General features: G+C 50.1%; 1 protein-coding gene across 3 annotated transcripts in view; it reads right to left on the bottom strand.

The window, feature by feature from the left end:
- Nucleotides 1-27,376, bottom strand: part of KIRREL3 (kirre like nephrin family adhesion molecule 3) — a 727,383-nt gene extending 700,007 nt beyond the window's left edge. For 2 of the 3 annotated variants that reach the window (XM_037882237.2, XM_037882239.2), the window contains exon 1: nt 27,064-27,360. In XM_037882237.2, the coding sequence (XP_037738165.1) occupies nt 27,064-27,118 (55 nt within the window). In that variant the 5' untranslated portion in view covers nt 27,119-27,360. Of the gene's footprint in view, nt 1-27,063 lie in introns of all 3 variants that reach the window. The other variant, XM_037882238.2, reaches the window with a different exon arrangement.
- Between the last annotated feature and the right edge of the window lie 457 nt (nt 27,377-27,833).

The following is a 27,833-nucleotide window of genomic DNA, read 5'->3' on the forward strand; positions in this document are numbered from 1 at the left end:
GCAATTACAGTAATTAAGCCTCACTCTGCAGCTGCATGAGCCAGGAAGTTTCCTGAGCTGAAGCCACTCACCTGTGTAAGCCCTGGACATTTGCTTGCTGTTCCAGAGCACGGCACAGTGATGCTCAGCAGCTTTGCCATGCTGGTCAGGTGCAGACAACATGCTGGTTGTGTGGCCTACAAAAATCTCATTAAAACTGAGTAGAGCACAATGACAACACAGCATTGACTGCCAGGTGTCCCCTCTCCTCCCCCCCCCACACTCACACACACCTGTGATGGTCGTTCTTTATCTTGAGTCCCATTTGCGACTGGGAACCCATTCTGCTGGGTGCTGTACAAACACTGAGTGACAGCCTGTGCTCCCTATTAACAATCGGCATCAACTGAATAGGCTAGAGGTGGGAGAAAAGTATCCTCCTCATTGTACAGATAAAACAAAAAGGCCTAAAAATTCCAATCTCAGTTCAAAGTGACTAGTGATTTCAAGTGCCCCACTTGGGTCACCATAAAGGGGCCTGATTTACCAAGAGTGATAAGCAGCCACCATCTGAAAAACTGGCTTATTTAAGATGCCTTGAAGTGGGCACCCAAAATCTGAGTCACCCCAAATCACTAGCCACTTTTGAAAACTCAAGCCTAACTGCCTTGCCCAAGGTTGTGCAAGAGATCAGGGGCAGCGCTGTGGCTAGATCTCAGATCTTCCAGTGCCTAGTCCAGTGCCTTAACCATGAGATCCTCCTTCCCGGAAAACAACATAAGAAAGTGTAGGTTGATGAGTGGTGCAAAATGGGCAGCGAGCATGTGCAGCTTAACAATTTTGTACTGCAAGCAGTTGTTAATGCAAGAGCATGTTGGGTGTCGTGAGACTGGCGAGTGTTATGAAAAGCTTCTGACACTAACAGCAGAGGGAAAAGCAGAAGTAGAAAACGCGATTTCTCTGGGAAGGATAAAGCAGGACATTATTCAACAAAGCCCAGCTCCGGGAGCAGAGGCAGAGAATCTCACACAAAGTAGCAAACTCCCACTGATGCCATTGTTAAGCCTGCAGAGTAGAAATTTCTCTGGAATAAAAGCAGCATCTGCAACAGTTATTTATCACCATGCAAACATTTTTCCTTCTCCTTTCATTGTTAGTGCAATACAGACCACATGCGTCTCTGACAAGGAGAGGAAAAAAGACACAGACGGGATCAAGAAAGGCCAAGATTAATTTGGTTTCATATAGATAAAAACCAAGTAATCATTTTTTAAATTTAATATTAAAGTTATAAGTCACTTTTGACAACACTGAAATGTAAACTAGTGCATATAATAAGCCCTAGCAACATTACATTAGCTGTTAACGCAAAACAGTTCCCTTATCAACTTACAACGCTCTTAAAGAACTAATAACTGCATTCAGGACTGATTCGATGGTAACTCGTTCTCCTGGGGCAATGAGGTCCGCCCCACCTCCTGCTGCCACTTTGGAAGTCCCCATTTCTGAGCTGTTTTTCAACTATGCCAGTGACAAACTCAGACATAGCAAAAGGGGGGACAGCAGGGGAAACTGGCATGGAAAGACTGAAAGCTAGCCACGTCTCAAGTGCGTGCAATGCACTGGTGCATGCGCGCACACAGACTCCTGCACTGGGCAGCTGGGATTTGATGCATTATTCTCTCTCTCAATAACAAAAGAGATGACTTCCAGGAACCAGCACTCAACAGGACCTGGACTCCAGCCACTCTTCTCAACCTAGGGTTTAAATACAATTTTCAGGATATCGGCTATGGAAGTTTAACTTCTTTCCAGGCCAACAGTAGAGGGAAAAACAAGACACCTATCTAGAGATGTTAACAGGAGATGTACCGCATTGGCATAAATACAGAGCCCTACCCTGCCATGGCAGCACTCCCAGAATGCCCACTGAAGCAAATGGAAGTCAAGGTGTATGCAATATCAAGGCCCAGGTTCAAGACCCCTCCCAGTGGGTCACTGGAAGGTAGCCACTGGAAATAATGGCCACGTGGCCCCAGCTGGGACATGGCATATAATACATCTGTAGAAAGAGGAACAAGGTAATAGAGGCTGAGCAGGTACCATATGGACCAGTAACAAACTGACTTCAGCTAAACTGACGTTACCCCTTGCACAGTGAATTAAGCATGTCTGAACATTTCCTTGCACCAAGTAACATGTTTTTCAGAATCCAAACATGGATCCAGGTCAGAATTTCACTGCCACCCCATCACTATCATGGGCTAGATTGAAAACCTGAATCCGTAGGCCCACACTTGGATCTAGTTTTCTTCTGCAGCCCAGGCTCATCTCAATATTCTTTGTGAAATATTTTTTCTTCTATCAAGGGAGTGGGAAGGAAGGGAACTTCCCAGATCTGTCCACAGCCCAACCTGACCCCAGCCTGCTCCTCCCACATTGAAGTTTCCAATGTGCAGCAGGGGGAGAAAGCATGCAAGGGCCGCCATCTTGGTCAGCACACTGGGGATTGAACCAGTAACCTCCAGAGCTAACAGCATGAGCTGCTACAGTCTGACGTAAAGAGCCCAGACTCCCAAACTAGGGTTCTAACAGACTCGCATCCACAGTGTATCAGACACCTGGGTGACCAATAACTCACATTCACCAGTAGGATACACGTGCTCCTTTCCCGGGCATCACCACCAGCCTGAGAAGGCTTGAAATAAATAACTAAAAGGCATACCTCGTAAATATTCAAATCTACTCAAGCCCCCAATTTCAATTTGACTTCTATGCATATGATCAGACAGTAAAATGCAAATGTATACAAATGCCCCCATAGGAAGAAACAAACGGGAGCTCTGCATAATGGGATTAGGATCAGATTGCTTCCAGTCATGGAAGACGGTACCAAGGGCTTTTGTTTGAGTGCATTGGACAGTGTAACCTTTATTCGATGCCGGTCACACAGCAGTGAGCTTTTGCTACAGACCGCCTTGAAGGGGCGGTTATCTCCTGCAGGATGCTGCTGGGAGTGGGGAGAGGGGATCTGACAGCCTGGCACTGACAGCTCCCGGGGAAGGACAGCTTGACATAGTCGGGATGGGTACAAGATGACTCTGCATAGGCCACGTAAGCTGCTATTCGCGGCTGGGGTGGGTGGGTAAGTGGTGAGAGATGGGGCAGAAGTCACAGCAATAGCCTTATGGGATTGGGATCCTCTGGGACACATGAGCCAGTGAGGTTCATTTAGCCAGCCTCTGCACGTTTGGGGTTGGGTCTGGACTTCAAGAGATGCCCTTGCCCCACAACCCGTCTCCCAACAGCCTCCCTCCCACTCACATTTGTAAGATCTTCACAATGCCTCCACATTCACTGCTGTTCGGGCCCCCTGCACCCTCCTCTTCATCCTCAGTGGCTGGCAAGGGTTACTGCTCCCCCTCAATCCAGAAGAGGGTGTCTGAGCGGAATAAGGAAGCACCTGACCCTAATACAGACCCACAGCACAGCAGGATCTAGGAAGGAGACAATAGTATGCATTAGAGCTAGGACCCTCCCAACAGCCCATGGGGCAGGGAGCCACCAAGCGATGCCCCACTTCTCCCTCCAAACCACAAGCGGTGTGGGGAGACGCACCTGGTCCCATAAAGCGCTAAAATGAAACAGGCAACTTCACACACACACCTAATCTCCGCAGACAGGCCAGGGACCCCAAGGCCTGGAGAAGAGAGGATGGAAGCGGTGCAAGGGAACAGCATCATCTCCAGTTGGAGGAGGCTCCACAGCACGCACGCCTAGGCTCAAGTCACCAGCACCCAGATTCATGGTCTGGGGTCTGAGCTCTAGCTCTGCGTCAGCCTGACAGCTCGTCAGGACCCCAGGGTTCTCTTCTCAACTTTGCGACCAACTCCCCACCAGTCCTCGAGGCACGCCTGCCTCAGCTTCCTCACCTCTATGGTGGAGATAAGACTTGCCTCCCTCTTGGATCAAGAGGTCTGTGGCCAAATCTCTGCAAGACCTCAGCAGCCACAATCGGGCACTTCCCAGTTAGGTCCAAAAGCAAGAGGCCAGCTCCTCTGAAGGGCTCCGTCTGCTGAATGCTGGGCTGTATCGACAACCTGACCAGAACCATGGGCACAGAGCACTTGAACGGCTGGGCCCGCACATCTGTGAAGCGCTCAGAGCGCATCTGAGAGGCACTGTGTCCTACTGCTGGGTGTGTGAAATTCTCTACCCATCATTTATTGTATTCGTTTTCATTTTAAGTGAATATCTATTTTCAATGACTGCTTCCCGCAAGGGGCGTGCCTCGCTCAGAGTACTCGTTTCGCTTCCCTTCATTATTAGATTAGGAGCCACTGAAGTTTAACTAACAGTATTTAAGAGATACTGGTACAGAACTGTTCTGCAACTGCTAATCCACCTCAGCCCCTGACAAGTTCTTAAGTCTGAGGATCTCTTAGACATTGTGACTCACCATCACTTGTCTCCTGTCCCACCACTGACGTACTCCAAGCGAAGGAATGTTTGGAGACCCCTTATATGCCCAGCAGATGTATTCTCCTTACACATCTTCCCTGCATAGCATCTCTCTTAGGTACTGATAAGGCCCCTCTTCACTGCAAAATCTGAGCACCTCACAATCTTTAATACATGCCTCCTCATGCACCTCTGAGGAAGGACCCATTGTACTGACAGGGAAATGAGACACAAAGAGGCTAAGACGGGGTGGGCAACCAGCCATTTTAAGCCAGCCCTCGAGCTCCCGCTGGGGAGTGGCATCTGGGACTTGCCTCACTCTGGCACTCCAGCCGGGGCGCATGGTTGGGGGCTGCTCCATGCGGCTCCAAGAAGCAGTGGCATGGCCCCACTCTGGCGCTCCAGCAGGGGAGCAGGGTCGGGGGCCGCTCCACGCGGCTCCCAGAAGCAGCGGCATGGCCCCCTCGGGCTCCTATGCGCTCCAATGGCCGTGCTCCAATGGGAGCTGCAGGGATGGTGCCTGTGGACAGGGCAGCATGCAGAGCCGCCTGGCCATGCCTCCGCGTAGGAGGGACATGCTGCTGCTTCCGGGAGCCACTTGAGGTAAGTGCCGCCCAGAGCCTGCACCCCTGAGCCTCTCCCCACGCCCCAACCCCCTGCCTCAAGCCCTGATCCCCCTCCCACCTTCTGAATCCCTTGATCCCAGCCCAGAGCATCCTCCTGCACCCCAAACCCCTCATCCCCAGCCCCACCCCAGAGCCTGCACCTCTTCTCACACCCCACTCCCCCGGCCCCACCCAGAGCTGCCGCCCCACCCTCACACACACTCTGAACTCTTCATTTCTGGCCCCATCCCAGAGCCCGCACCCCCAACCAGAGCCCTCACCCCCTTCCGCACCCCAACCCCAATTTTATGAGCATTCATGGCCCACCATACAATTTCTATTCCCAGATGTGGCCCTCGGGCCAATAAGTTTGCCCACCCCTGAGCTAAGGAACTTGCCCAAGATCATACAGGAAATCTGTAGCAAAGCAGAGAATTCAACCCAGGCCTCCAGAGCATCAGACAAGTGCCCTAATTGCTGGGGCACCTTTCCCGGGCCATTCAATGGTAAAGTGTACTTGCAGATTTGCTTCACTAGGGAATCTTCCCAGTTGTGTCCTAAAAGAAATCCTCCTTGGGCACCAGTGTCGCTCCTCCTGGTGAGCTCTCTCCCCAGCATGCTCACTTGCTGCCTGCTCAGCCTTCCGCCAACGCAGTGAAGTCATAACTATAATGATACTATTATATTTTGCTCATTATGCCTCATTTTTATTGCATGGCCTCATTAAGTTAAGAAGCTGCCGTGTTTAACTGCATCTCTTGGCCTCTACACGGGGACTCCAGCCCACATCCATCATCAATCACTTTATTAAAAACACAGGACAAAAATTACTATTAAGCACATTACTGTCCATCAATCTGGTCAACTGCCTCTCAGGACCTTTCTCTACCTGCTCAATGCACTGGGGCCAGATGAATGTCACTGGCACTTTTTTAATCTTTTGAATTTTCTAATATTTATGAGTGGATTAAGGGTTGTTTTAGAGAAGAGCAATGGGAGAGACAGATGCCGGATTTCTCTCCCTGACGATGCATGCAAGAAAGAAAACCATATACAAACAGAAAGAGAGAAACTGTCAAAGCATAAAGCCTTATGGTATTGGATCAATGGCAAGATAATTTATAGAACTCTAGAACAGGTACAGAATTCAATTGATACAGCTGCAGAATTATTATATTGTAACAAATCTGTGGCCTGCTATAAACATTATGATCATCTCTACGCTGCAAACCATGGCTATTTAAAAGTTCACGGCAGCAGCAGGGATAGAGTTCATCTTATCTCTTGAACTAAGGAGAATCTACTTTAGTTAGCAGAGTAGAGTGTATGACACACAGTTTATCAGCTCCAATTCCATCCACTAGACTAGAGGGCAACAATGCACATTAGTCAATTAATTCCAATATAATTCTGTATTGCACATATGACAATCTCTACAATAGAGAAACGTGAAGATTGCGAAGTCAGAATGAAACAGGGTTCCAGTAGGGTTTCCACATCAAAATATTTCTTAATTTCTGAAAGAAATTGCAGAAAACTGCAGAAATTGCAAAAAAAAAAACCTGAGAGTCTCTGGATTAAGTTTAGAAGTGTGAGCACCAAAGGTGATGTCGTGGTGGGAGTCTGCTATAGACCACCGGACCAGGGGAATGAGGTGGACGAGGCTTTCTTCCGGCAACTAACGGAAGTTACTAGATCGCAGGCCCTGGTTCTCATGGGAGACTTCAATCACTGCAGACTGATATCTGCTGGGAGAGCAATACAGCAGTGCACAGACAATCCAGGAAGTTTTTGGAAAATGTAGGGGACAATTTCCTGGTGCAAGTGCTGGAGGAACCAACTAGGGGCAGAGCTCTTCTTGACCTGCTGCTCACAAACCAGGAAGAATTAGTAGGGGAAGCAAAAGTGGATGGGAACCTGGAAGGCAATGACCATGAGATGGTCGAGTTCAGGATCCTGACACAAGGAGGAAAGGAAAGCAGAAGAATACGGACCCTGGACTTCAGAAAAGCAGACTTTGACTCCCGCAGGGAACTGATGGGCAAGATCCCCTGGGAGAACAACATGAGGGGGAAAGGAGTCCAGGAGAGCTGGCTTTATTTTAAAGAATCCTTATTGAGGTTACAGGGACAAACCATCCCAATGTGTAGAAAGAATAGTAAATATGGCAGGCGACCAGCTTGGCTTAACAGTGAAATCCTTGCTGATCTTAAACACAAAAAAGAAGCTTACAAGAAGTGGAAGATTGGACAGATGACCAGGGATGAGTATAAAAATATTGCTCGGGCATTCAGGAGTGAAATCAGGAACGCCAAATCACATCTGGAGTTGCAGCTAGCAAGAGATGTTAAAAGTAACAAGAAGGGTTTCTTCAGGTATGTTGGCAACAAGAAGTCAGTCAAGGAAAGTGTGGGCCCCTTACTGAATGAGGAAGGCAACGTAGTGACAGAGGATGTGGAAAAAGCTAATGTACTCAATGCTTTTTTTGCCTCTGTCTTCACGAACAAGGTCAGCTCCCAGACTACTGCACTGGGCAGCACAGCATGGGGAGGAGGTGACCAGCCCTCTGTGGAGAAAGAAGTGATTCGGGACTATTTAGAAAAGCTGGACGTGCACAAGTCCATGGGGCCGGATGCGTTGCACCCGAGAGTGCTAAAGGAGTTGGCGGATGTGATTGCGGAGCCATTGTCCATTATCTTTGAAAACTCATGGCAATCTGGGGAAGTCCTGGACGACTGGAAAAAGGCTAATGTAGTGCCCATCTTTAAAAAAGGGAAGGACGAGGATCCTGGGAACTACAGGCCAGTCAGCCTCACCTCAGTCCCTGGAAAAATCATGGAGCAGGTCCTCAAGGAATCAATTCTGAAGCACTTAAATGAGAGGAAAGTTATCAGGAACAGTCAGCATGGATTCACCAAGGGCAAGTCATGCCTGACTAATCTAATTGCCTTCTATGACTAGATAACTGGTTCGGTGGATGAAGGGAAAGCAGTGGACGTATTATTCCTCAACTTTAGCAAAGCTTTTGACACTGTCTCCCACAGTATTCTTGCCAGCAAGTTAAAGAAGTACGGGATGGATGAATGCACTATAAGGTGGGTAGAAAGTTGGCTAGATTGTCGGGCTCAACGGGTAGTGATCAATGGCTCCATGTCTAGTTGGCAGCCAGTATCAAGCGGAGTGCCCCAAGGGTCGGTCCTGGGGCCGGTTTTGTTCAATATCTTCATAAATGATCTGGAGGATGGTGTGGATTGCACCCTCAGCAAGTTTGCAGACGACACTAAACTGGGAGGAGTGGTAGATACGCTGGAGGGTAGGGATAGGATACAGGGGGACCTAGACAAATTGGAGGATTGGGCCAAAAGAAATCTGATGAGGTTCAACAAGGACAAGTGCAGAGTCCTGCACTTAGGACGGAAGAATCCCAGGCACCGCTACAGACTAGGGACCGAATGGCTCGGCAGCAGTTCTGCAGAAAAGGACCTAGGGGTTATAGTGGACGAGAAGCTAGATAGGAGTCAACAGTGTGCCCTTGTTGCCAAGAAGGCCAATGGCATTTTGGGATGTATAAGTAGGGGCATTGCCAGCAGATCGAGGGACGTGATCGTTCCTCTCTATTCAACATTGGTGAGGCCTTATCTGGAGTACTGTGTCCAGTTTTGGGCCCCACACTACAAGAAGGATGTGGAAAAATTGGAGAGAGTCCAGCGGAGGGCAACAAAAATGATTAGGGGACTGGAACACATGACTTATGAGGAGAGGCTGAGGGAACTGGGATTGTTTAGTCTACAGAAGAGAAGAATGAGGGGGGATTTGACAGCTGCTTTCAACTACCTGAAAGGGCGTTCCAAAGAGGATGGATCTAGCCTATTCTCAGTGGTAGCGGATGACAGGACAAGGAGTAATGGTCTCAAGTTGCAGTGGGGGAGATTTAGGTTGGATATCAGGAAAAACTTTTTCACTAGGAGGGTGGTGAAACACTGGAATGCGTTACCTAGGGAGGTGGTGGAATCTCCTTCCTTAGAAGTTTTTAAGGTCAGGCTTGACAAAGCCCTGGCTGGGATGATTTAATTGGGGATCGGTCCTGCTTTGAGCAGGGGGTTGGACTAGATGACCTCCTGAGGTGCCTTCCAACCCTGATATTCTATGATTCTGGTCCATTTCAAACTGTTGAAATTTCCCCTGGAAGGAAATTCATTTTCCCCACCAGGTGTGGTCACAAGTCACTTGTCCAAGGTCAGAGTACAGTGGGATTTGGCCTTATTTCCATTTTGGGAAGTTTCCAGTGAACTTGGAAAAAACTCAAGCCACAGGATGAATAAGCTACCTGTGGAAATCCATTTCCCAGCTGAAAGGCTGCTATGATCTCCATTGCAAAGGCAAGAACAAAGGCATCCAGCTATTTGGTAGATGTATGCAGACTCTCATTTTTCCTATCCGTAGTATAAGTTTATCTTGCTTTTTCCCCCTTTTCCAAATCCATTTTGTTTGGGTGAGATTTTCCCTCTGGTTTGATTCGATTATGGAGGGGGGGGGAACCCAAACCACGAGCATTCGGGAGGTCAAAAATGGTACGGAGATACGGCAAAGAGAGAAAGCAAACATAGCAAGTGCCTCCAACCTTCTTATGGTCCGAGCCTCCTGCTGAAATAGGAGAAGATGGTGAATTTAAAAGGGAAGGTGTTTAGGAAGAACTGTATGTCTTAAATTCCGAGACCTGAACGCCTAGCTATTTTCCTTTCTAGCTGACCAATCTGATCGAACAGGGCTCTGAAGATTTCAAAGGACCCCAAGTGTCCTAGTTTATCATAAGTGTATATCTTAAACCAATGTTATCATTTTAAGCATGACCAGAAAGAGAGAGGAATCTGCAGACACGATTTCTGGCATGGAAGATAGATGCTCAAACAAGAGGAAAAAGCATGCAGGTTAACACAACCCATCCCCACCTCGCATCCAGCCTAGAGTTAATCATCACAGAACTGTGGCATCTCATGACATTTTTACGATCAAAGCAGTGACAGAAAGGATGTTTCTGATCTCCGGGAAAGCTTCCTCCCAGGAACGCAGAATATCTACATCCCTGACACAGATCTGCCAATAACAGCTCAACCTCTCTCTAAGGGGAGAGGAACGTACATCCTTCGAGGGATCTACTGCCGCAGCCCCAGCCATTGATGTATTCTTGTTAGAGATTCACATTTGGTATTTGCAGCACAAGGAATGATAGATCGACCACTGATGACCAGCTGGGTTGAAATTTGTCCCTGTGCATTGGGACAGGAGCACCAGGCCTCCGCATTACTTGAGCCTACAAGGGAGCGCACGTATGTATCTACCATCTTGATTAGCCCCCTTTGGGGGACATTTCTTCAAAGAGGCTAAGGCCCCAATCCTGCAAAGACTTATGCTCATGTTTAACTGTATGCACGATCAGCATTTGAAGTCACTGGGTCGGCAACATGAATGTCTGCAGAAAAAGGGCCCGAGGACAGAGTGAGCCATAGAGACTGTTTCCCTTCCATTGTAGAGAGCATTTCCCCATAGGTCCCTGCTGAGGCACACTGGCAGGGGAAGCCAATTCCCCAGTTGTGGATCAAGGAATTCCACCTTTAAGGCTGTCTGGCGCTTTTCACTATTAAAAAAATATTAAATATAAAAGGAAGGGTGCTCCCTCTGCCCCCGCAAGAAAGTCACCAAAAGCACCTGATCTACCAAAAGGAAAAGACGGTTACTCACCTTTGTAACTGTTGTTATTCGAGATGTGTTGCTCATATCCATTCCAATTAGGTGTGCGCGCGCGCCGCATGCATGATTGTTGGAGAATTTTTACCCTAGCAACACCCGGTGGATCAGCTGAGGAGCCCCCTGGAGTTGCGCCTTCATGGCCCCCATAAGTCTGAAGAGGACCAGGTTTAGGTCCTACATGGGGACCAGTTGCCGCACCTGTGGATAGAGACAGTCCAGGCCCTTAAGAAACCTACCGACCATAGGGTTCAAGAAAACAGAGTGTCCATTTTCTCCTGGGTGAAAAGGCGAGATGGCTGCCAGGTGCACTCTAACAGATGATATTGCCAGACCTTGCTGTTTTAGGGATAGGAGATAGTCCAAGATGAGAGGCACGGACACTTGCAGAGGGGGCGTGCCGCATTGAGCACACCAGCAGGAGAAACGCTTCCATTTGGCCAGGCACGTGGCTCGAGTGGAGGGCTTCCTGCTACCTAGCAGGACCTGCTGCACTGAATGGGAGCAGAGAAGCTCTGAGTTAGCCAGCCATGCAGCATCCATGCCGTGAGGTGGAGGGATTGCAGGTCAGGGTGACAGAGGCAGCCGTGGTCTTGTGAGATCAGGTCCGGCCAAAGCAGGAGTGGAATCGGGGCATCTACCGATATCTCCAATAGTGTGGTGTACCGGGGGCGACCAGGATCAGACATGTTCTGTCCCTGTGCACCTTGAGTAGGACTTTGTGAACCAGCGAGAATGGAGGGAAGGCATAGAACAACTGGCCCTTGTAGGAAGGGATCTGTGAGAGAACCCGGGGAGCGTCCCTGGAGAGAGCAAAATATCTGGCACTTCCGATTGCTGCGCGAGGCAAACAGGTCAACCTGGGGAAACCCCCCCCTCTGGAAAATGGAGTGGATGACATCGGGACGGATCGACCACTCGTGGGACTGGAAGGAACTGCTGAGGTGGTCTGCCAGTGTGTTCTGGACCCCTGGTAGAAAGGACGCCACCAGGTGGATAGAGTGGGTAATACAAAACTCCCACAATTGAATGGCTTCCCGACAAAGTGGGGACGAGCGAGCTCCCACTTGCTTGTTGATGTAGAACATGGCTGTGGTGTTGTCTGTGAGGACCGCCACGCAACAGCCATGTAGATGCTCCTGGAATGCTTGACACGCCAGGTGCACCGCCATCAGCTCCCGTATGTTGATGTGTAGAGAGAGTTAGGCTGTGGTCCACAGACTCAGCGTCCCATCCTAGGGATGTTGTGTCTGTGACTAGAGACAATGAGGGTTGAGGAGTATGGAATGGGACTCCTTCGCATACTGCCCTGGGGTCTAACCACCAGCGGAGAGAGGCTAAGACCATTTCTGGGATGGTGACCACCATGTTTAGGCTGTCTCAACTTGGGCAATAGACGGTTGTCAGCCAGGCCTGAAATGGGCGGTGCTGCAGTTTGGCATGCCTGGTCACATACTTGCAGGAGGTCATGTGCCCCAGAAGGCTTAAGTACATCCTTGCCGTTGAGGTAGGAAAACTTTGGAGGCTCCGGATGAGACTCGCGAAAGACTGGAAGCGGGCGTCTGGTAAAAGAACTTGGGCAAGTCTGGAATCTAAGACTGCCCCAATGAACTCTATTCTCTGGGTTGGATCCAGAGTCGACTTTTCCATGTTGAGGAGGAGGCCTAATCGACGAAACATGGCCATGGTCGCTTGGATGTGGGACTATGCCTGTTCCCTGGTGCGACCTCGGATAAGCCAATCACCGAGATACAGGAATACTTGGATTAGCTGCCGACGGAGGAAGGCTGCCACGACAGCCATACATTTGGTAAATACCCAGGGGGCCGTAAAAAGACCGAATGGAAGGACAGTGAACTGATAGTGTTCATGGTTGACCACAAAGCGAAGGAAACGTCTGTGCGCCGGATGAATCGTTATGTGGAAATACGCGTCCTTCGTGTCAAGGGCAGCGTACCAGTCTCCAGGATAGGTATGATGGTCCCCATGCGGAACTTCAACTTTACCACGAATTTGTTAACTCTGCCCTTTGCTTTGGGGACTAGGAAGTAACGGGAGTAAAAACCCCTGCCCCTTAATTCCCTTGGAACCTCCTTGATCGCTCCCATGGTTAGGAGCGTCTGCACTTCCTGCATAAGGAGTTGCTCGTGAGAAGGGTCCCTGAAGAGGGAGGGTGGGGAGAAAGAAAATTGGAGAGAATATCCCTTTTCCACTGTGCGAAGAATGCAACGGTCCGTAGTTATGAGTGACCACACACGGTGGAAATGGGATAAACGATTCCAGATTGGCGGGGAAGGATCCTGACTGATGTCCAGTATGCTGTCCTCAGGCGCACCTTCAAAAGTTCTGTTTGCGCCTCACTGGAGGTTTAGCTGGGCCTTGGTTCTGCCCTGGCTGGTGGACTTCTTCCTGCCACCTCGCCCACGTCTCCTATAAAAGTCCTGCCTTGGCCGAGGAGGGGAAAAGGATCGTTGAGGCTGGGGTTTGAAGGTCCTCAGTTGTGTGACCGGTGTGTGCATCCCCAGGGAGCAAATTATGGCCCTAGAATCTTTAAGGCTTTGGAGCCTGGCATCAGTCTTATCCGAAAACAGGACTTGTCCTTCAAAGGGAAGGTCCTGTAGGGTTTGCTGCAGTTCTGACAGCAGGCCGGACACCTGCAGCCAAGATATGCGCCTCACAGCTATTCCCAACGCAAGGGTCCGGGCAGTGGAGTCCGCAGCATCTAATGAGGCCTGTAAGGAGGTCCTGGCCGCCTTTTTTCCCTCCTCTACCAGGGCCCCAAACTCATCTCTGGACTCCAGAGGTACTAGCTCCTTGAATTTTAACATGGAGTTCCATGAGTTGTAGTCATAGCGGCTCAGGAGCTCCTGCTGGTTCATGATTCTGAGCTGCAGCCCCACTGAGGAATAGATCTTGCACCCGAACAAATCGAGACGCCTGGCATCTTTCAACTTGGACGCCGGAGCCTGTTGCCCATGCCGCTCCCTCTCGTTCACCGAGGCCACCACTAGTGAACATGGCTGAGGGTGAGTATAGAGGTACTCAATCTTTGGAGGGGACAATATATTTCCTCTCCACCCCTTTAGCAGTTGGAGGGATGGATGCAGGTGTTTGCCAGATTGTTCTGACCGTGGTCTGTATGGTGCGAATGAGTGGTAAAGCCAATTGAGATGGGGCCTCCGCTGACAAGATGTCCACCACCTCCTCCACTTGGAGGTTCATGTTCTGTGCCACCCTGTGCAGGAGGTCCTGGTGGGCACGGAGGTCTATTGGAGGGGGACCCGAGACCATTGTCCCAGCCACTGCCTCGTCTGGGGAGGATGAGGACGACGCCACAGGGTCCAGTTGTATTTCCTGCTGGGTCGGGTCTTGTCGTCCGGGGTCCACGACTCCGGAGTCTGGACCCTGCCCCGGAGTTGGGGCTGTGGTTTCCATGCCCCCTGGAGCAGGACGGCTTATGGTGGCCTCTGGCACCTGAGGCTCTGAGTGGGCTGAGCAGGAGGCCCCAGATGGGGCACCCTGGGCTTGATGGTAAGCCCATGGTGTCCAAAAGGGCCATTGTGCAGATCCTTGGACGGGATCATGGCCTTCCTCTTGATAGTGGGTAGCATCATCCTCGCCGTGGCTATGAGCTATGTGGCTGGGTCATGAGCCCGCTTTGGATTGTGACGAATGCGAGGCAGATCACGAAGGCCAAGGCGGTGCTGACCGTGTGTGCGTCGAGTCACCCGGACGCGGTGGAGACCGGTACCGGGCCACCGGGGATTGGTGATGTGACTACGGGGAGCAGCACCACAACGCTGGGGTGCGGTGCCGGGACCAAGACCGGTGCCGAGGTCTGGACTGGAACCGCGATCCGGATCTTGACTGCGATGATGACCGTCTCCAAGAGCGGCACTGAGATCTGCTCCAGGACAGTGACCGACGTGTAGAGCAGTGCCGGGAATCTGACTGGCCCCAAGAGTCGGAACAGTGCCACAAGCCAGATCGGTGCCATGAGTATGACTGGCGCCAGGACTGCGAATGGCATTGGGAGCGGGAACAGATCAGAGAACAGGACCGGTGCCATGGTTCCATCTCAGGAGCCGACGGCCGGATCAGGGATGGTTTGCCCCGGAACGGTACCGCACGAAGAGGAGCCAGTGCCACAGTTTGCGGTGATGTCGACTATGTCATCGCAATGAGGTCCCTTGCCACCACAAAGCTATCCAGCATTGATGGGAGCCGGGGCTGGACCATGCTACGAGTCAGGGAGCCCATGTACGCCGGACTCAACCACTCTTCCCTCGGTGCCAGAGTCAGCGGTGCCGATGTCGGCGCTTGAACCCCTGGTTGCTCCGCTACTGGACACAACTCCAAGGGTGGTCCTAGGGGGCGCTGGTGACTGCTGAGGCGGAGCAGCTATCTCTGGCCTGCGGTGCCGCTTTTGGGCAGGCGAATGAGAACAGTGCCGGTGAACTTCGGTGCTGGGGGTCTCTGCCAGAGTCCAATCGCGGTGCAGTACCTACCGCTGCCGCCAGGGCACTGTGCACCAAGGAGCTCGGCGCCCGGTCTTGGCGTGCCGCTGTGGGAATCCGGGCTAAGAGCCGACTCCATCAGGAGCTGTTTTAATCTAAAGTCCTGCTCCCTCTTGGTCCGGGGCCGAAATCCCTTGCAAATTTTGCACTTGTCCGCCTGGTGGGTTTCCCCCAGACACTTCAGGCAGAAGTCGTGGGGGTCGCCCGTTGGCATGGGCTTAGCACAGGACGAACCAGGTTTAAAGCCTGGAGCCTTGGGCATGAGCCCAAGCGGCAGGCGGGGAGGAGACACCTTCTAACCCACTACTATAACTATATACACTACCTCAACAACTATAACAATTAAACTACGAAGACAGCATCGCTAAGGAGAGTGGAGAGCAGCAAAGCCGAGCTCCACATTCCAATGACCATCACGGGCGGCAAGAAGGAACTGAGGGGGCGCTGGGTCGGCTGGGGTATATATCCAGCACCATGAAAGCGCCACTCCAGGGGGCTCCACAGCCGACCCACCAGGTGTTGCTAGGGTAAAAGTTCTCCAACGATCGTGCACACAGCACGCGCACATCTAATTGGGATCGATATGAGCAAGCACTCGAAGAAGAAGCGGGCATTTCAGTTCAAAATTTAATGTGCTAATTTCAGACACACCCACAGCTTTATAATTCCCCAAACTCTCCCTGCACAGAGACCGAAGCATGCCCAGGCAGCAACAGACTTTGCTATCAGGAGGACAAAGTGCTGTGAACAACAGAGCCTAATTTTAGCATCTGTTTGTTCTGCTTCTTCAACACGTAAAGGCGGGGGGGGGTGAAAGGACTGGACTGGCTGCTCCCAGCTTATTAAAGACACAGCCAGGAGCAGGGCAGAAAAGCATTAAATCACACTCTGGGATTAGCACATGAAGGAGGAAGAAAAATAACAACCCAACAGGCACCGCTGGCCGGCGATGCCAGCTTGTTTTGTGAGCTGCTGAAGGTTACTGTGCTCCCCTCAGACACATGCTGCTCGCTCTCTACCTCCCTCCCCTTCACCAGGAGACTCAGGCATATTCATCATTAGCCACCAGGAATTGGTAGTCTAGGAACAGCATGAACTGTGTTCCCCCACCTTCCCCAGCTCCTTATTCAGCAAGGCCATGACTCATCTGCTGCACAGCAACCCCCTGACCCAGCCAGGTCTTGTTTCCCCTTTGCTCCGCCAATAGGGGTTACACTGGAGTCTGCCCCTCCCCACCCCTCCGTTGGGAACAGCACTGGACTGTTGCTGACCTTGACTCAGGGTGGGAAATCTAGCCATAAGTACCCTGCGTACAACTCACAAATGAATTGCCAGCATGCAGCAGCTCCTTTATGAACATGGGGGAGCTCAGATTCCTCCCTCCCCAATATCCTGTCTAAGATCACCTCTCTCTACAGCACAGAGCCGCACATGGGGTTAAGCACCAACATCTCCCCCCTCTCCCCAACCCCCCGCAAGACTCCAGCTATGTTCTCAGCCTTCAGGAGAGTCAGAACCCTAGCATGCCAGCTGTGAGCCCAAAGGGACCACAGTGAGTCTGCTCCTGCCTCTCCCAAGAAGCCCTGTACCAGCAGGATGGCTCTCCTCCATGCAAGCGCTGCTGCTGCCACCACCAGGCTGAATTTAAAAACGAGGAGGAGCTGCAGCTCTCAGCCTCTGCCAGATGACCTGGTTTAATATTCGAAATACATGGGTATTTTTACCCACACACACGCCTCTGTCTGTGGTTTTAATTTTTAAACCCTCCTCCCAAAGTCTACAGGCTCTTTTCTTAGCATCGCAAATGCATTAGCTCAGCCAGGTGAGATAAGTCAGATAGAATCCTTCACTGTTTGAATCGGCGGCAAATGCCCTGACAGTGACCGATGGGATGCCAATCAGGATACACTGCTGGAGTCAGCTAGGACTGGAGAGGACAGTCACTAGACTGGCACTGCAGGGGAACAACCCCAGAGGTAGGAGGAGAGGGGAGTTAGCTATCCTGACAGGGCTCTCTCATCTGACATCTGTGGATTTTGTCTGTAGCAATTTCTGTGCCGCTGGGAGGATGCAGGCGAAGCCAAGCCTGCAGGCAGCTCCTTTCCAGTTAGGGAGAGAGAGAGAAGCGGTTTTGCAACTTTGGGAATGCAAAGATGTCAAGACCAATCCCACACCTTGTTCTGTGATTTTTCTCCAGCTCACGGCTGAGACGCGGCCTGCCACATACTGACCAAGATGCAGCGGCCGGTGACATTGCTGGGTGACTGACGGAGATGCAAAGTGAGCGGCAGCAAGCAGCTGTGATGGGTTCTTCCTGCACATGCAGCCTAGGAGTGGGGATTGGGCTCTGGGTGTCTGTCAAATGTCATCTTAATTTATTGGCCTGGTTTTAGAACCTCCCCCTCAAAGGAGACACATATGGGATCTCCTAGCCCCACACCTGCTTGGTACAGAGAAGCTTCTATTCAAGCAGCTGAAGCCAGCTCAGGGATACAGTCTCCCCTCCAGCATCTATCTGTATGTACACTATCACTGCAGGCCCATCTCGTTCATGTTACACAACAGCAGAGAGAAGCCAGGGGAAAGCCCTACATCTCAGCTGCTTTTGGGGAGCCTGGATCCAGAGCCAGATTTTTGGATCTTTCGACTGGACTCTGCCCACCAAATACACGTTCAACACAAAGCAACAAACAACTTGATTCGGATCTCTGTGAATCACTTTCATGTCACAACTGGATTTGGTGGTGCGACTCCTGATTTACAACGCTGAAAGATAGGGATCCCCCATAAGTTCTAGTGTCCTAGGCAAAGCTTCAGGAGGATTTATGTTCATTAACGAACGGTTGTAACTACTAAAGCTAATACAGGATCATCAGACTTTGTACTATGGGGTATAAGTCTGGAGGGCCAAGGGGAAAGGCCCCACATGCATCATACCTTTCTCTGAAGGATCGGGATGCTAGATTTCAAGGACCTCTGGGCTGCTCTGGACTTGCTTCAGTTCCTCTGCTCCTCCACTGACCCAGCCTGGCACTATCAGCAGCAGCTGCCAAATCACCACATAAGAGGACAGCAGCCGATGGGCTTTCAGTGCAAACAGGAAGCCTCCAAGATGTATGCCACCTGGCCACTCTAAGAGCAGCAAGGGCGGCTGGCTTCTGCCCCAAAGCAATCAATGGTTCGTAACCTTCTCAGCCGTCCCTTTCACCTACATCTAAGGACATCGGCTCTTTGACCTCTTCACTCCCGCTCTCCTTGTACCAGATCACTCCACACCAGGCAGGCCACCTGCTCCCCCACCCTCAGTACAGCTCTGTTCTCAATTTGCACTATAGTTTCCTCGCTGCTATGCAGCTGCATCTTTAGAGTTATCCTTAGAGAAATCTGGAATCTCCTGAACACCAATCCTTCCTTTGGTGCTTCACTCCATGCCTTTCCCTCCCTTATTGCCTCCCCTTAGAGGTATCTGCTCAAATGCTCTCTCCAATGCATTTTTATCCCCTACCCTCCTTTCTCCGCAGCCCAAAAGCAGGACAGCCATATGCCTAAAGGAATCAGACTCTCACGAGACAGCCTAGCTCTTTGTACCTCCCCCTCCCCCGCCACCCACAGCCATCCTCCCATCCAGTGAATGTAACCCAAACCCTAAGGTAAGGAAATAGCTCCTTACAATAGGGGATTGCAAAGGCAACCCCTGAGGAGCCCAAAGGCCGCTCCTGTCTTGCACACTGTTATCCAGAAGTGCTGCCCAAGCCTTGCTCACTTGGACCTGGTAAAGAACAGGAATTGCTCACTTGAGTTCACCAGCAGGTCCTGGCGCAGGCTAGCACCCTGCGAGCCTTGTACATCAGTGTTCACAGCGCAATGGGCTTTTCACCTGGTCTCCTACCCAAACTATAATAGCTTGGTCCGGTGACATCTGCTGTGCTAGCGACCACACTATAGGCCTCAGCCCATTCTCCTTGGAAGACTAGATTTATAATCCACCAACCAGCCTGTGGCAAAATCACTAGCCACAGCCCAGCCAGCAATATAAGGCTGGAGTGAATCAGCTTGTAGCACCACCTACAAAGAGATGGCACCAACTGGCCATATTTTAGGCCAGTACAAGTCACACCAACTCTTAGTCCCTCTCAACTAAGTGGGGGACAGGAACGTCCCAAGGGGCAGCATTTTGGCAGCATATTTATGACCAGAGTGAAAGCTTTGTCCTTGCTGGTGTAGAACTGAATGTGTATGTCAAGAATACTCCCACAGGGGAAAGAGCAACTCCTTGAGTTTCATCCACTTGGCAATTTGGAGGGGAGGAGGGGAGCAGAAAAGTGCCATTTTCACAGCAAAATCTAGCTGCTTTTCTTTGGCCACCTCCTGAAATGACTTACAGCCTGCCAGACTGGTGAGTGATCAGCCTCCCAGCGCAATTTTGAGTCCCCATCACCTTTTGTTGCACCCTTCTGAAAAGCTGGATGGCTCCCCCCACTCCCCAGAAATGGCTACTTCCAGTTGCCCTCTTGCTGCAGGAAATCACGAGTAGCAAAGTAATCCCACCACTGCAATACCCAGGCTGGCCATTATGCGAGTTCAGCTGTCTTAACTTCTTACTGAGTATACAAGTGGTGCTGACATTTATTTAATCCTCATAGTACTGTTGACTGTGTACTTACGGAAACATCGCATGCTTATGGGAGACATTTGTTTCCAAGCAGCTTATGCTAAATTGCAGTGATATAAAGGAAACACTTACCCAATATTGACATTTACTGACTCCTGGCAGTATACCGCCTGAATACTCATTTATACCACTGGAGAGGAAAAAAGAAATGGAAAGAATCCAGGCCCTTCACTTCTGATCTCTTTTCAGGAGTTAAGCAATGTTGAGTTAATGATGAAAATGGAAGGGTATGTGCCCAGAACAGCAGGGGTGGACGGAAGAGCCTCGCAACTTTTCACCAGTTCACGCTCACTTCCTTCTTCATGGAAGAATCATCATCTTGGTTCCATGGCACAAAGCTTTGATCCCCTCCCACCTGAGAGTACCCATGAGAAAGGCCACCAGTTAGGAAAGAATTTTTTAGTCTGTATTTTTGGACTGTAGTTATTAAGATCCCTCATGCCCTGCTGTATGAATTCCAGACCCTGAACACTCCATTCCTGCAGGATATTTATATATCCTCAAACAGGACCACAGCGTTATTTAATGGAATTCACCCCGCACAATAGGTGGAATTTTCAGCCATTAAGGCATCAGGCCAAATCAATCCCTAGTGTGGTTCCATTAACTTCAATGCAGTGATGCAAGGGATGAATCTTCCCTTTACTGTATAGAAAAATACTGCAATAAACCCAGCCTACCAAAGTTTTCCTTGCATGCAGAGGTTAATTATCCATTGTGTGAGCATACTCCACGGAACACAGTTCCCAGTTACTTCATACACTGAGGCATCTACTATTCTCAGCTGAAGACCTGATTGGGTCACATTAGTGTTAATGAATGGCAGTTATGTGAATGCCCTTTTAAAAGCAAGTACTACAATATTCTACAGCTACAGCAGGCTTTGGAGTTACTGCTGTAGTTTTCTTCTTATGTGGGGGTGCTGAATGAACAAATTAAGATGAGATCTTATCGTAGAGCTGGTAGCTGAATCTAACTATACAAATCTTCTACCTCCCACTAATACCGTGACATTTAAAGAGAGCCAGCAAGTGCACAATCAGCTGCTAAACGGTGGATAGAAAGCATGCTTTAAATTTTGACTAATGCTGTACAGTAAGAGGCAGATCCATCCCTCACATAACTATGGAACCAGGAGCTCTTTAGACAGCTCTCCCTGCTCTGCTTTTGGGGTTGGTAATGTCACTTTGCTGATCATCTTTAAATGGACACTGTTGGATCAAACGGGAAACAGCGTAGGTCTGGTAAAGCCTACATCCAACAGAGATGATCTCATAGCCGTTCCCCTGCAGACTTTGCAACCCAAACACTGCAGCATCAGGCAAGCGCATGATAAGCCAAATGTAAGAGACAATAAAACAAAAAGTGAAACTGACTAACCTGTTTTCTATTTGTGCAAGTAGAGACAAACAAGGAAACCTGCGCCATCAATGATGAAAAGTGTATTGGATATTAAAAAAATATTTGTGATTTAATAATGTACAACATGGGCTCTCCACCTCTGGGTTGTGGGCAGGTTTCAAGGTCCCAACCAAACTCTTCCCGACTTTACAGGAGAGAGAAAAACCCAGAACATATTTTATGCTGCAATATGGGAAAAGATTGGGAGCTACTAATCTAAGGTGTTAGTACCACAGGTCAGGATTTTCTATCCATATTAATTTTACCTGACTGATGTCCCTTTAAAGTAACAGTGAGGCATCCAGGAAACACAAGACAAAAGTAATGACACCTGCCTGAGATGTACTGCACCATGTAAGATGTACTGTGCCATGTACAGTGCCCTGAGACCTCTGCATAACCTTAGCACAGGGAGACCAGTTACAAATGGAGCATTCGCCTCAACACATGAGCCATTACTTGGAATTCCCTTGCTCTGTGAAAGTAATGAGGGTCTCAATAAAAGGCCAGTGACCCTTTTTTATGACTGAATGCAGCTGGTGGTAGAGATCTAGCTTAAAAAAGGCATCTTTGGTCCTCTAGTGAATCTCACCGCAGGCCCTACTGATGGATTTCTACCACCTACCCATTTGTTTGTGCAAACCCAGTCATCAGAATCATGCCGAAGCGGATTGGACAAAGCACAGGAGAGCAATAATGCTGCATTAGCCCCTTGGATGACCCAGCAGCCCTTTTCCATCTCTAATACGGAGTTGATTCTGGTTTCCCCCCAATGTAGTCTTGCCTTGCGCTCCCAGGGCAAGTACCTTATCAGCAGGATTTCCCATCCTCTGTCATTGTAAGCAGTTACTTCTTGTTTCACTGTTAATGACTGAAAAATAATCCCCTCCTCATTTGGTGTTGGTTACAGGCTATGAGGTCACCCCTTTCTCCAAGACCTGATGCATTAATTTCTCTTTACTTCTCCATAAACATCTCTGGAGCATGGAAATTCTCTGCCCTGCATGGGGAATACCACCGAATATACCAGCAAGCCCCCTAGAAAGGCTCTCCCAACTCCCTACAGGACAAGACGACTATGAATAGAGTCCAGAACTTGTCTTATCAGAACTTTTCAGCAAAGGATCCTTCTCTGGATCTTCTCCCATTTGTGGCATCAAGGTTCATGCTGCATGCACCACCCCCGATGTCCTGTCCCCCCCAGACAATGTACAGAGAGGAATGGTTAAGTCACCAGCCCTACATGAAAATCTATTTACACAACCCTGTCAAAAGTTCACCTTTCTTTTGTATCAGCACCATTCTGCAAGCTTCTGGTCCATTCACCATCACCCATCGACTCTGTTCTCTTCTATCACTGCATTACAGTTAGAGGATTGGATAAGTGCCTCAGCTAGGTATTCCCAGCCCTTTGCTGTACCTGGATTTGGCTTGATTTCCCTTCTCAGCTTAACCTCACAATTGCATTGCCCTTGTCACCTGTGGTCTGACGACTAGTCATGCTAATGTTCACACACTGCAAATAATAAAATGACCTGTAGCAAAGGGTCCTGGTTTGATTTTAACGAGTCCTTTGCAAGGACTGCAATCTCTTCAAAGCAAGGCAGAGGGGGAAAAGCTATGTGCAGCTCCTACAGAGCCAGGACTTTACCGTCCCAAGAACAGACAGCCAGAGATCCATAGGCAAATAGGGCACTTCAGATCCTTGAGGGCAAGGGCTACTTTCTGATCTGAAAACACCCAGATAGACACTTCATTGGCAGCTGTCTAGTTACTCTAGATTTACACCAGGGTAACTGAGATCAGAACCTGGCCAAAGGACATGCCCCACAGAGCTTACAGTAAAACAGACGCAAGACGCTGGCACAACAGTTCCAACCAAGTGGCACCTATGCCAGATCACTTCTGCAGAGGAAAGTTTCCTGACAGGGGCATGAGTTAAGGAGGCACTCGAGAGATGGAAGAGAAGCAGACATCTGTTCCATGTGGACTGGGATGACATCAAAGGAGGCACTAAGCCAAGGGGGGGGGGGAAACCAAGGCAATAATGGGAAAAGGTGGCTAAGGAGCACTCCCGTGCCAGCGCCTAGACTGGTCTCCAGGGAGAGGGGGTGATTTGCCATAGCCCCTCCTTGGAAGTTGGTTAGATCATAATGAGATTGTAGGGCTCACACTGCTGGTTCCCATGCATTTATAAATGCTCCTCTACAATGACTGAGCCACTTCATGGTGTCTGGCTCTGAGAGCCCACACAACCCAACCCAAGCCTTGTTTTAAAGCTAAGTTGCAGACTTTCACCTGTTTGTTGATGTTTTGTTGCACCAGGCCATGATTCCTGGCACACACCCTGGATGGATTTAACAAAGAAGATTCATGGGCTCTCACAGTGAAATTCCACTTGAGTGCAGAGCATGTCTGGGATTTGGCTATGAAGGCACCTTCTCTGGACCTTCCCCATGGCTCTGGATCTGACAGATGGCAAGGGGCTTCCATGTGGCTATTTGTTTCTTCCAACCTCAGCTCCTTTGGGTGAAGGGGAAAATAATTGGACATGATAAAAAGAAAAAAGGTAGTGAGTTTCATGTTTTAGGATGACAGCGTCAATTCTCTTCTCACCAAAGGGCATAACACATCTCCCCCCACCAGGAGGTAAATTTCACAGTGACTTTATCCTGACTTGCACCAGGCATTATGGTACTGATGACTTAGAAAAAGCAGCAACACCAGGAAAAAATAAATAAACCAACGAACCACCACACCAGAAAACAACCTAAAGAGACTCTACACACAAAACATTGGCAGTTGTCAACTTTCAGAGCAAGAAGACAGGGGTTTGGGGCCATTTGCTGGGGAATCAGAGAATAAAAAACACGGGAAGGAGATTTGTTCTCCCCATACCTTAAGAAAAGTTCACTCTGACACTTTAAAGGCATAGGAATGAGTTACAGGAGAGATCATCCTCCTTCATTATTCTGTAATACCTCTCAATGCAGAAAGGGGATGGGTGGGGTGGGGGCCCAGTGGATTAAATACTGGACATTTACATGTGGAGCTCTACTTGAGATCTGGCTTTGTAGAGCTAGTCTCAAAATTATTCCGTTAAGAGGCTTTAAAAGGGTCTACAGGGAAGCAGAAGTGTGTAAAGGAGAGAAACACTTCACACTGTGAAATCCTAGCATAGGCAGGGAATGGGGAGGTCAAACTGATCTCTGGTGAGCGAAGCCATAATGGGAATCCATATCAGCCCAAGGCAATGCACTCAACCCCCAGGATGTGAAACCCATGGGAAGTATGGTCACTGGATAGAGCACATTGTATGGTCATCCCAGAAGACCAATGTTGTTCGGCATCATTTCCCGGGACAACATCAAACCAGCCTGCCACAAATATGCACGGGGTCACTGAGGACAAATCCTTGGGCTGAAATCCAGTGACCTTAACTGATTCTTCTCCAGGTATCTGAGATTCTCATGTAAGGCCCATGCCTAAGTTAAATGTTCCATGCATGATTCTTGGATCATACATATGTGATCCTTGCCAATCTGCTATTACTGACTCGAGGAAGTAGGAGTCCTGTGTGTGCTGTTCACACTGATCCATTTGGGCCAAATTCACTCTTAGTGTAAGTGAATGCAACTCCACTGACTTCCCTGGAGAGGCAGCTGCATATATCATGGGTAGGTCTGGCTCACTGACTTCACGGGGTCTACTTCTGTGAGTAAGGCAAGTGGGATTTGCCTGCGAGCTGCCTCCAGCACAAGGGGTTACTGCCCTATGGGCGCACACCATCTGCATCAGTCAACAAGGTAACTGTATGGCCCAACAGCCCGAGTGGCACTCTTAAGACCATGGGTGCATGTGCTATTGAAATCAATGGCACCACAATGGGCACTGTGCCCAGGCATGCATAAGCACTACCAGCCCAGCCCTGCAGTCAGAATGGGGAATTCCAAGTGGGGGAAGCACCAATGTGTCCTGGAAATACACTTCGGCTCCTGGATCTGTGCTACCCCTTCCTCAGCAGCCACACAGATTGGAGAGGGGATAGAACAAGACACACACAGTGGGCTAGCTGCCCGGCTGTTGACTGTCACATTTCTCAAGCACTGCAAGCAACAGCTACATGGCAATGAATTTATCCTTCTTACAGTAGGAACCAGCCCATGTGCGATGTTAGCTGTGCTGCCATGTAACCCAACAGGAATATGCAAGGTACCAGAGACACATTCCCAACAGGTTGCCACAGAGAGGCAGATCAGCTAGACCACACAGCAAAGAGACAAGATGCGGCTCTACACAGCAGCTTTCAAACAGCAAGGCTCATTAAAAAAAGTCCTAATTAAAAACAATGCCTGGGAAGTTGTGGGGGGGCGGGGAGGGGGAAGCAAGGCCCTTCTGGGCCTGAAAGGCAAACTTCTGCAGCTCTGCTAACAAACTGCCATTTGATCTGCAGGGACTGGAGAGGCTCAGGGGGCCGGAGAAGAGACACTACAAGGAAAAGCCAGGCTGCCAAACTGCTCATATACCTGAACCTGCCACTGCCCCAGTGTGCCAGGAGAGCTCAGATTTGTTCTGCCTGAAATTGGCACAGCAGACACAGTGGATTTCTTTTGTGCAGAATGAAGCACCTTCGATTGCAAACATGGCTCTCCCCTTTAGCACTGTCAGTGGTAACAGGGTGCTGGGGGGCACCCAGCGACAGGTCTGGCCCACAGCTCAGAAGAGAAAGCAACAAGTGGGCAGCTGTACAGCGGCATGCCTCCAACCAGGGGCTGACCACGACGAGCCTGTGTTTGGCTGGGGAGGGGGAGAAACAGCCACCCGTTACAAGCTACACTCTCTCCCGCAAAAGTTTCACCCTTCATGTAATCAACAGATGGACTCGTGGGTGGTTTCTTTTGACCACCTCACGCCCTGTCCTGCATGAACGCCTTCCTGTGACCCAGCTAACACTTGGCGTTGGCATTCCGAGAGGGCACAAGCAGCTCCAACTCTTTAAGCAAAACCCTCCGTATTCCACAGGTAACTGCCAACAGCTCTGCCCCAGCAACACAGCTCTGAAATAACACCCCTCCCCGACGCCTGGGACGGCTGCTCAATATCAAAGTTGCGTGGGAAATTCCTCCAGACTGCCCGGCTCTCTCCAGCGCTGGAGGCATACGGCCAAAAGGGAGCGCCGAATCCCCCCTACCCGTACCAGGGGGACCCACACGCTCTCATCTGAGACACCTCTTTCCATCACAAAACACGCTTGCAATTGTAGCCCCCCACCCCGTCAAGGCGCTCTGCCCCAACCGAAACAAGGCAAAGCCACCAATCTAAGGTGAACGAACCTTGCCAAACAAGCAAACCCCTCACTGGGGTCTAATGGGGAAGTGGGGGGAAAGCGGAGTTCAGAGCCGTGTTTACACACAAACAGGAGCTAATTAACTTAGCTGGAGCAGAAAGAACTCATTTGCATGGTAAACATTTTTTAAGGCGAGCTGTCTTGAGAGAGAGCAGAACTCCGGAATGCACTTGCCAGCGAAGGACCTTTTCCCAAATACGATCGCACCCTCCTGGCCAAACCCAGGGGCTCACCTGGCCTGATCTCCCCAACAGGAGAGCCAGCACCCCTGCCTGGCCACCATCCCCGACCTGCCCGCACACCCTACTTTGAAACTCAGGAACCGCCGTGTCCTACCTTGGCTGAGCAGCAAGAAGCAGAGGAGCAGCAGGTCTGCCTGGAAAGCTTTCATTCCTTAGAGTTCGCCAGCGGGGAGCGAGCAGGAATCGGGGGGCTGCAGCTTCTCCGGCGCCTGCAATCCTTTCTCTCCCTCTCTTCAGTCTCAGCAGCCGGTTGCGACGGAGTTGTTCTGAGCCGCCTCTGCTTGTCTGGCTCCTCGCAGCTCCATCCTCGGTCTCAGCATCCCAGCCTCCTCTACAGGAGCTCCTCCCACAGCAGTCAGGGACTTGACTGACAGAGCAAATCTTCTCTACACGGGCTGGGGGGGAGTAACAACGAAAGAGGGAATACTTGTTAAAAATGAAAAAGGCGGGTTATTTTTTCCTCTCCTCCCTCCCAAGAATGGGCTGCTTTCATCCGACACAAGCCCAGGCCGCCGGGCTCCATGTCTTTTCACGGGGGAACATTTCTGATTTTACAGGAGCAAACTTGATTAATAATGTTCGCTCCTGCTAAATGAAAGCAGGGGACTCTGTGGGCTTGCAAAGCAGCTGGGGGAGGGATTTTGTGCAGGGAGAGGGCACCACAGGTAGAACTTAGGCTGCGAGAAACATGTGCAACTCTCCATGAGATTTTTTTTTCCTTTGCTCTATAAAGGTTTCCCACCCCACCTCTGGGTTACAGCCCAGGGCTGCTACTTTCTGCGAAGAGGCAGAGCCAGTGGCAAACAGCAATGCAACTAAGTGACTTTCCTATTTTGCAGCCCCTCGAACTTTTTTGTGCATGGG

This window comes from Chelonia mydas, chromosome 22 (assembly GCF_015237465.2).
Source record: "Chelonia mydas isolate rCheMyd1 chromosome 22, rCheMyd1.pri.v2, whole genome shotgun sequence".
Taxonomy (NCBI): domain Eukaryota; kingdom Metazoa; phylum Chordata; order Testudines; family Cheloniidae; genus Chelonia; species Chelonia mydas.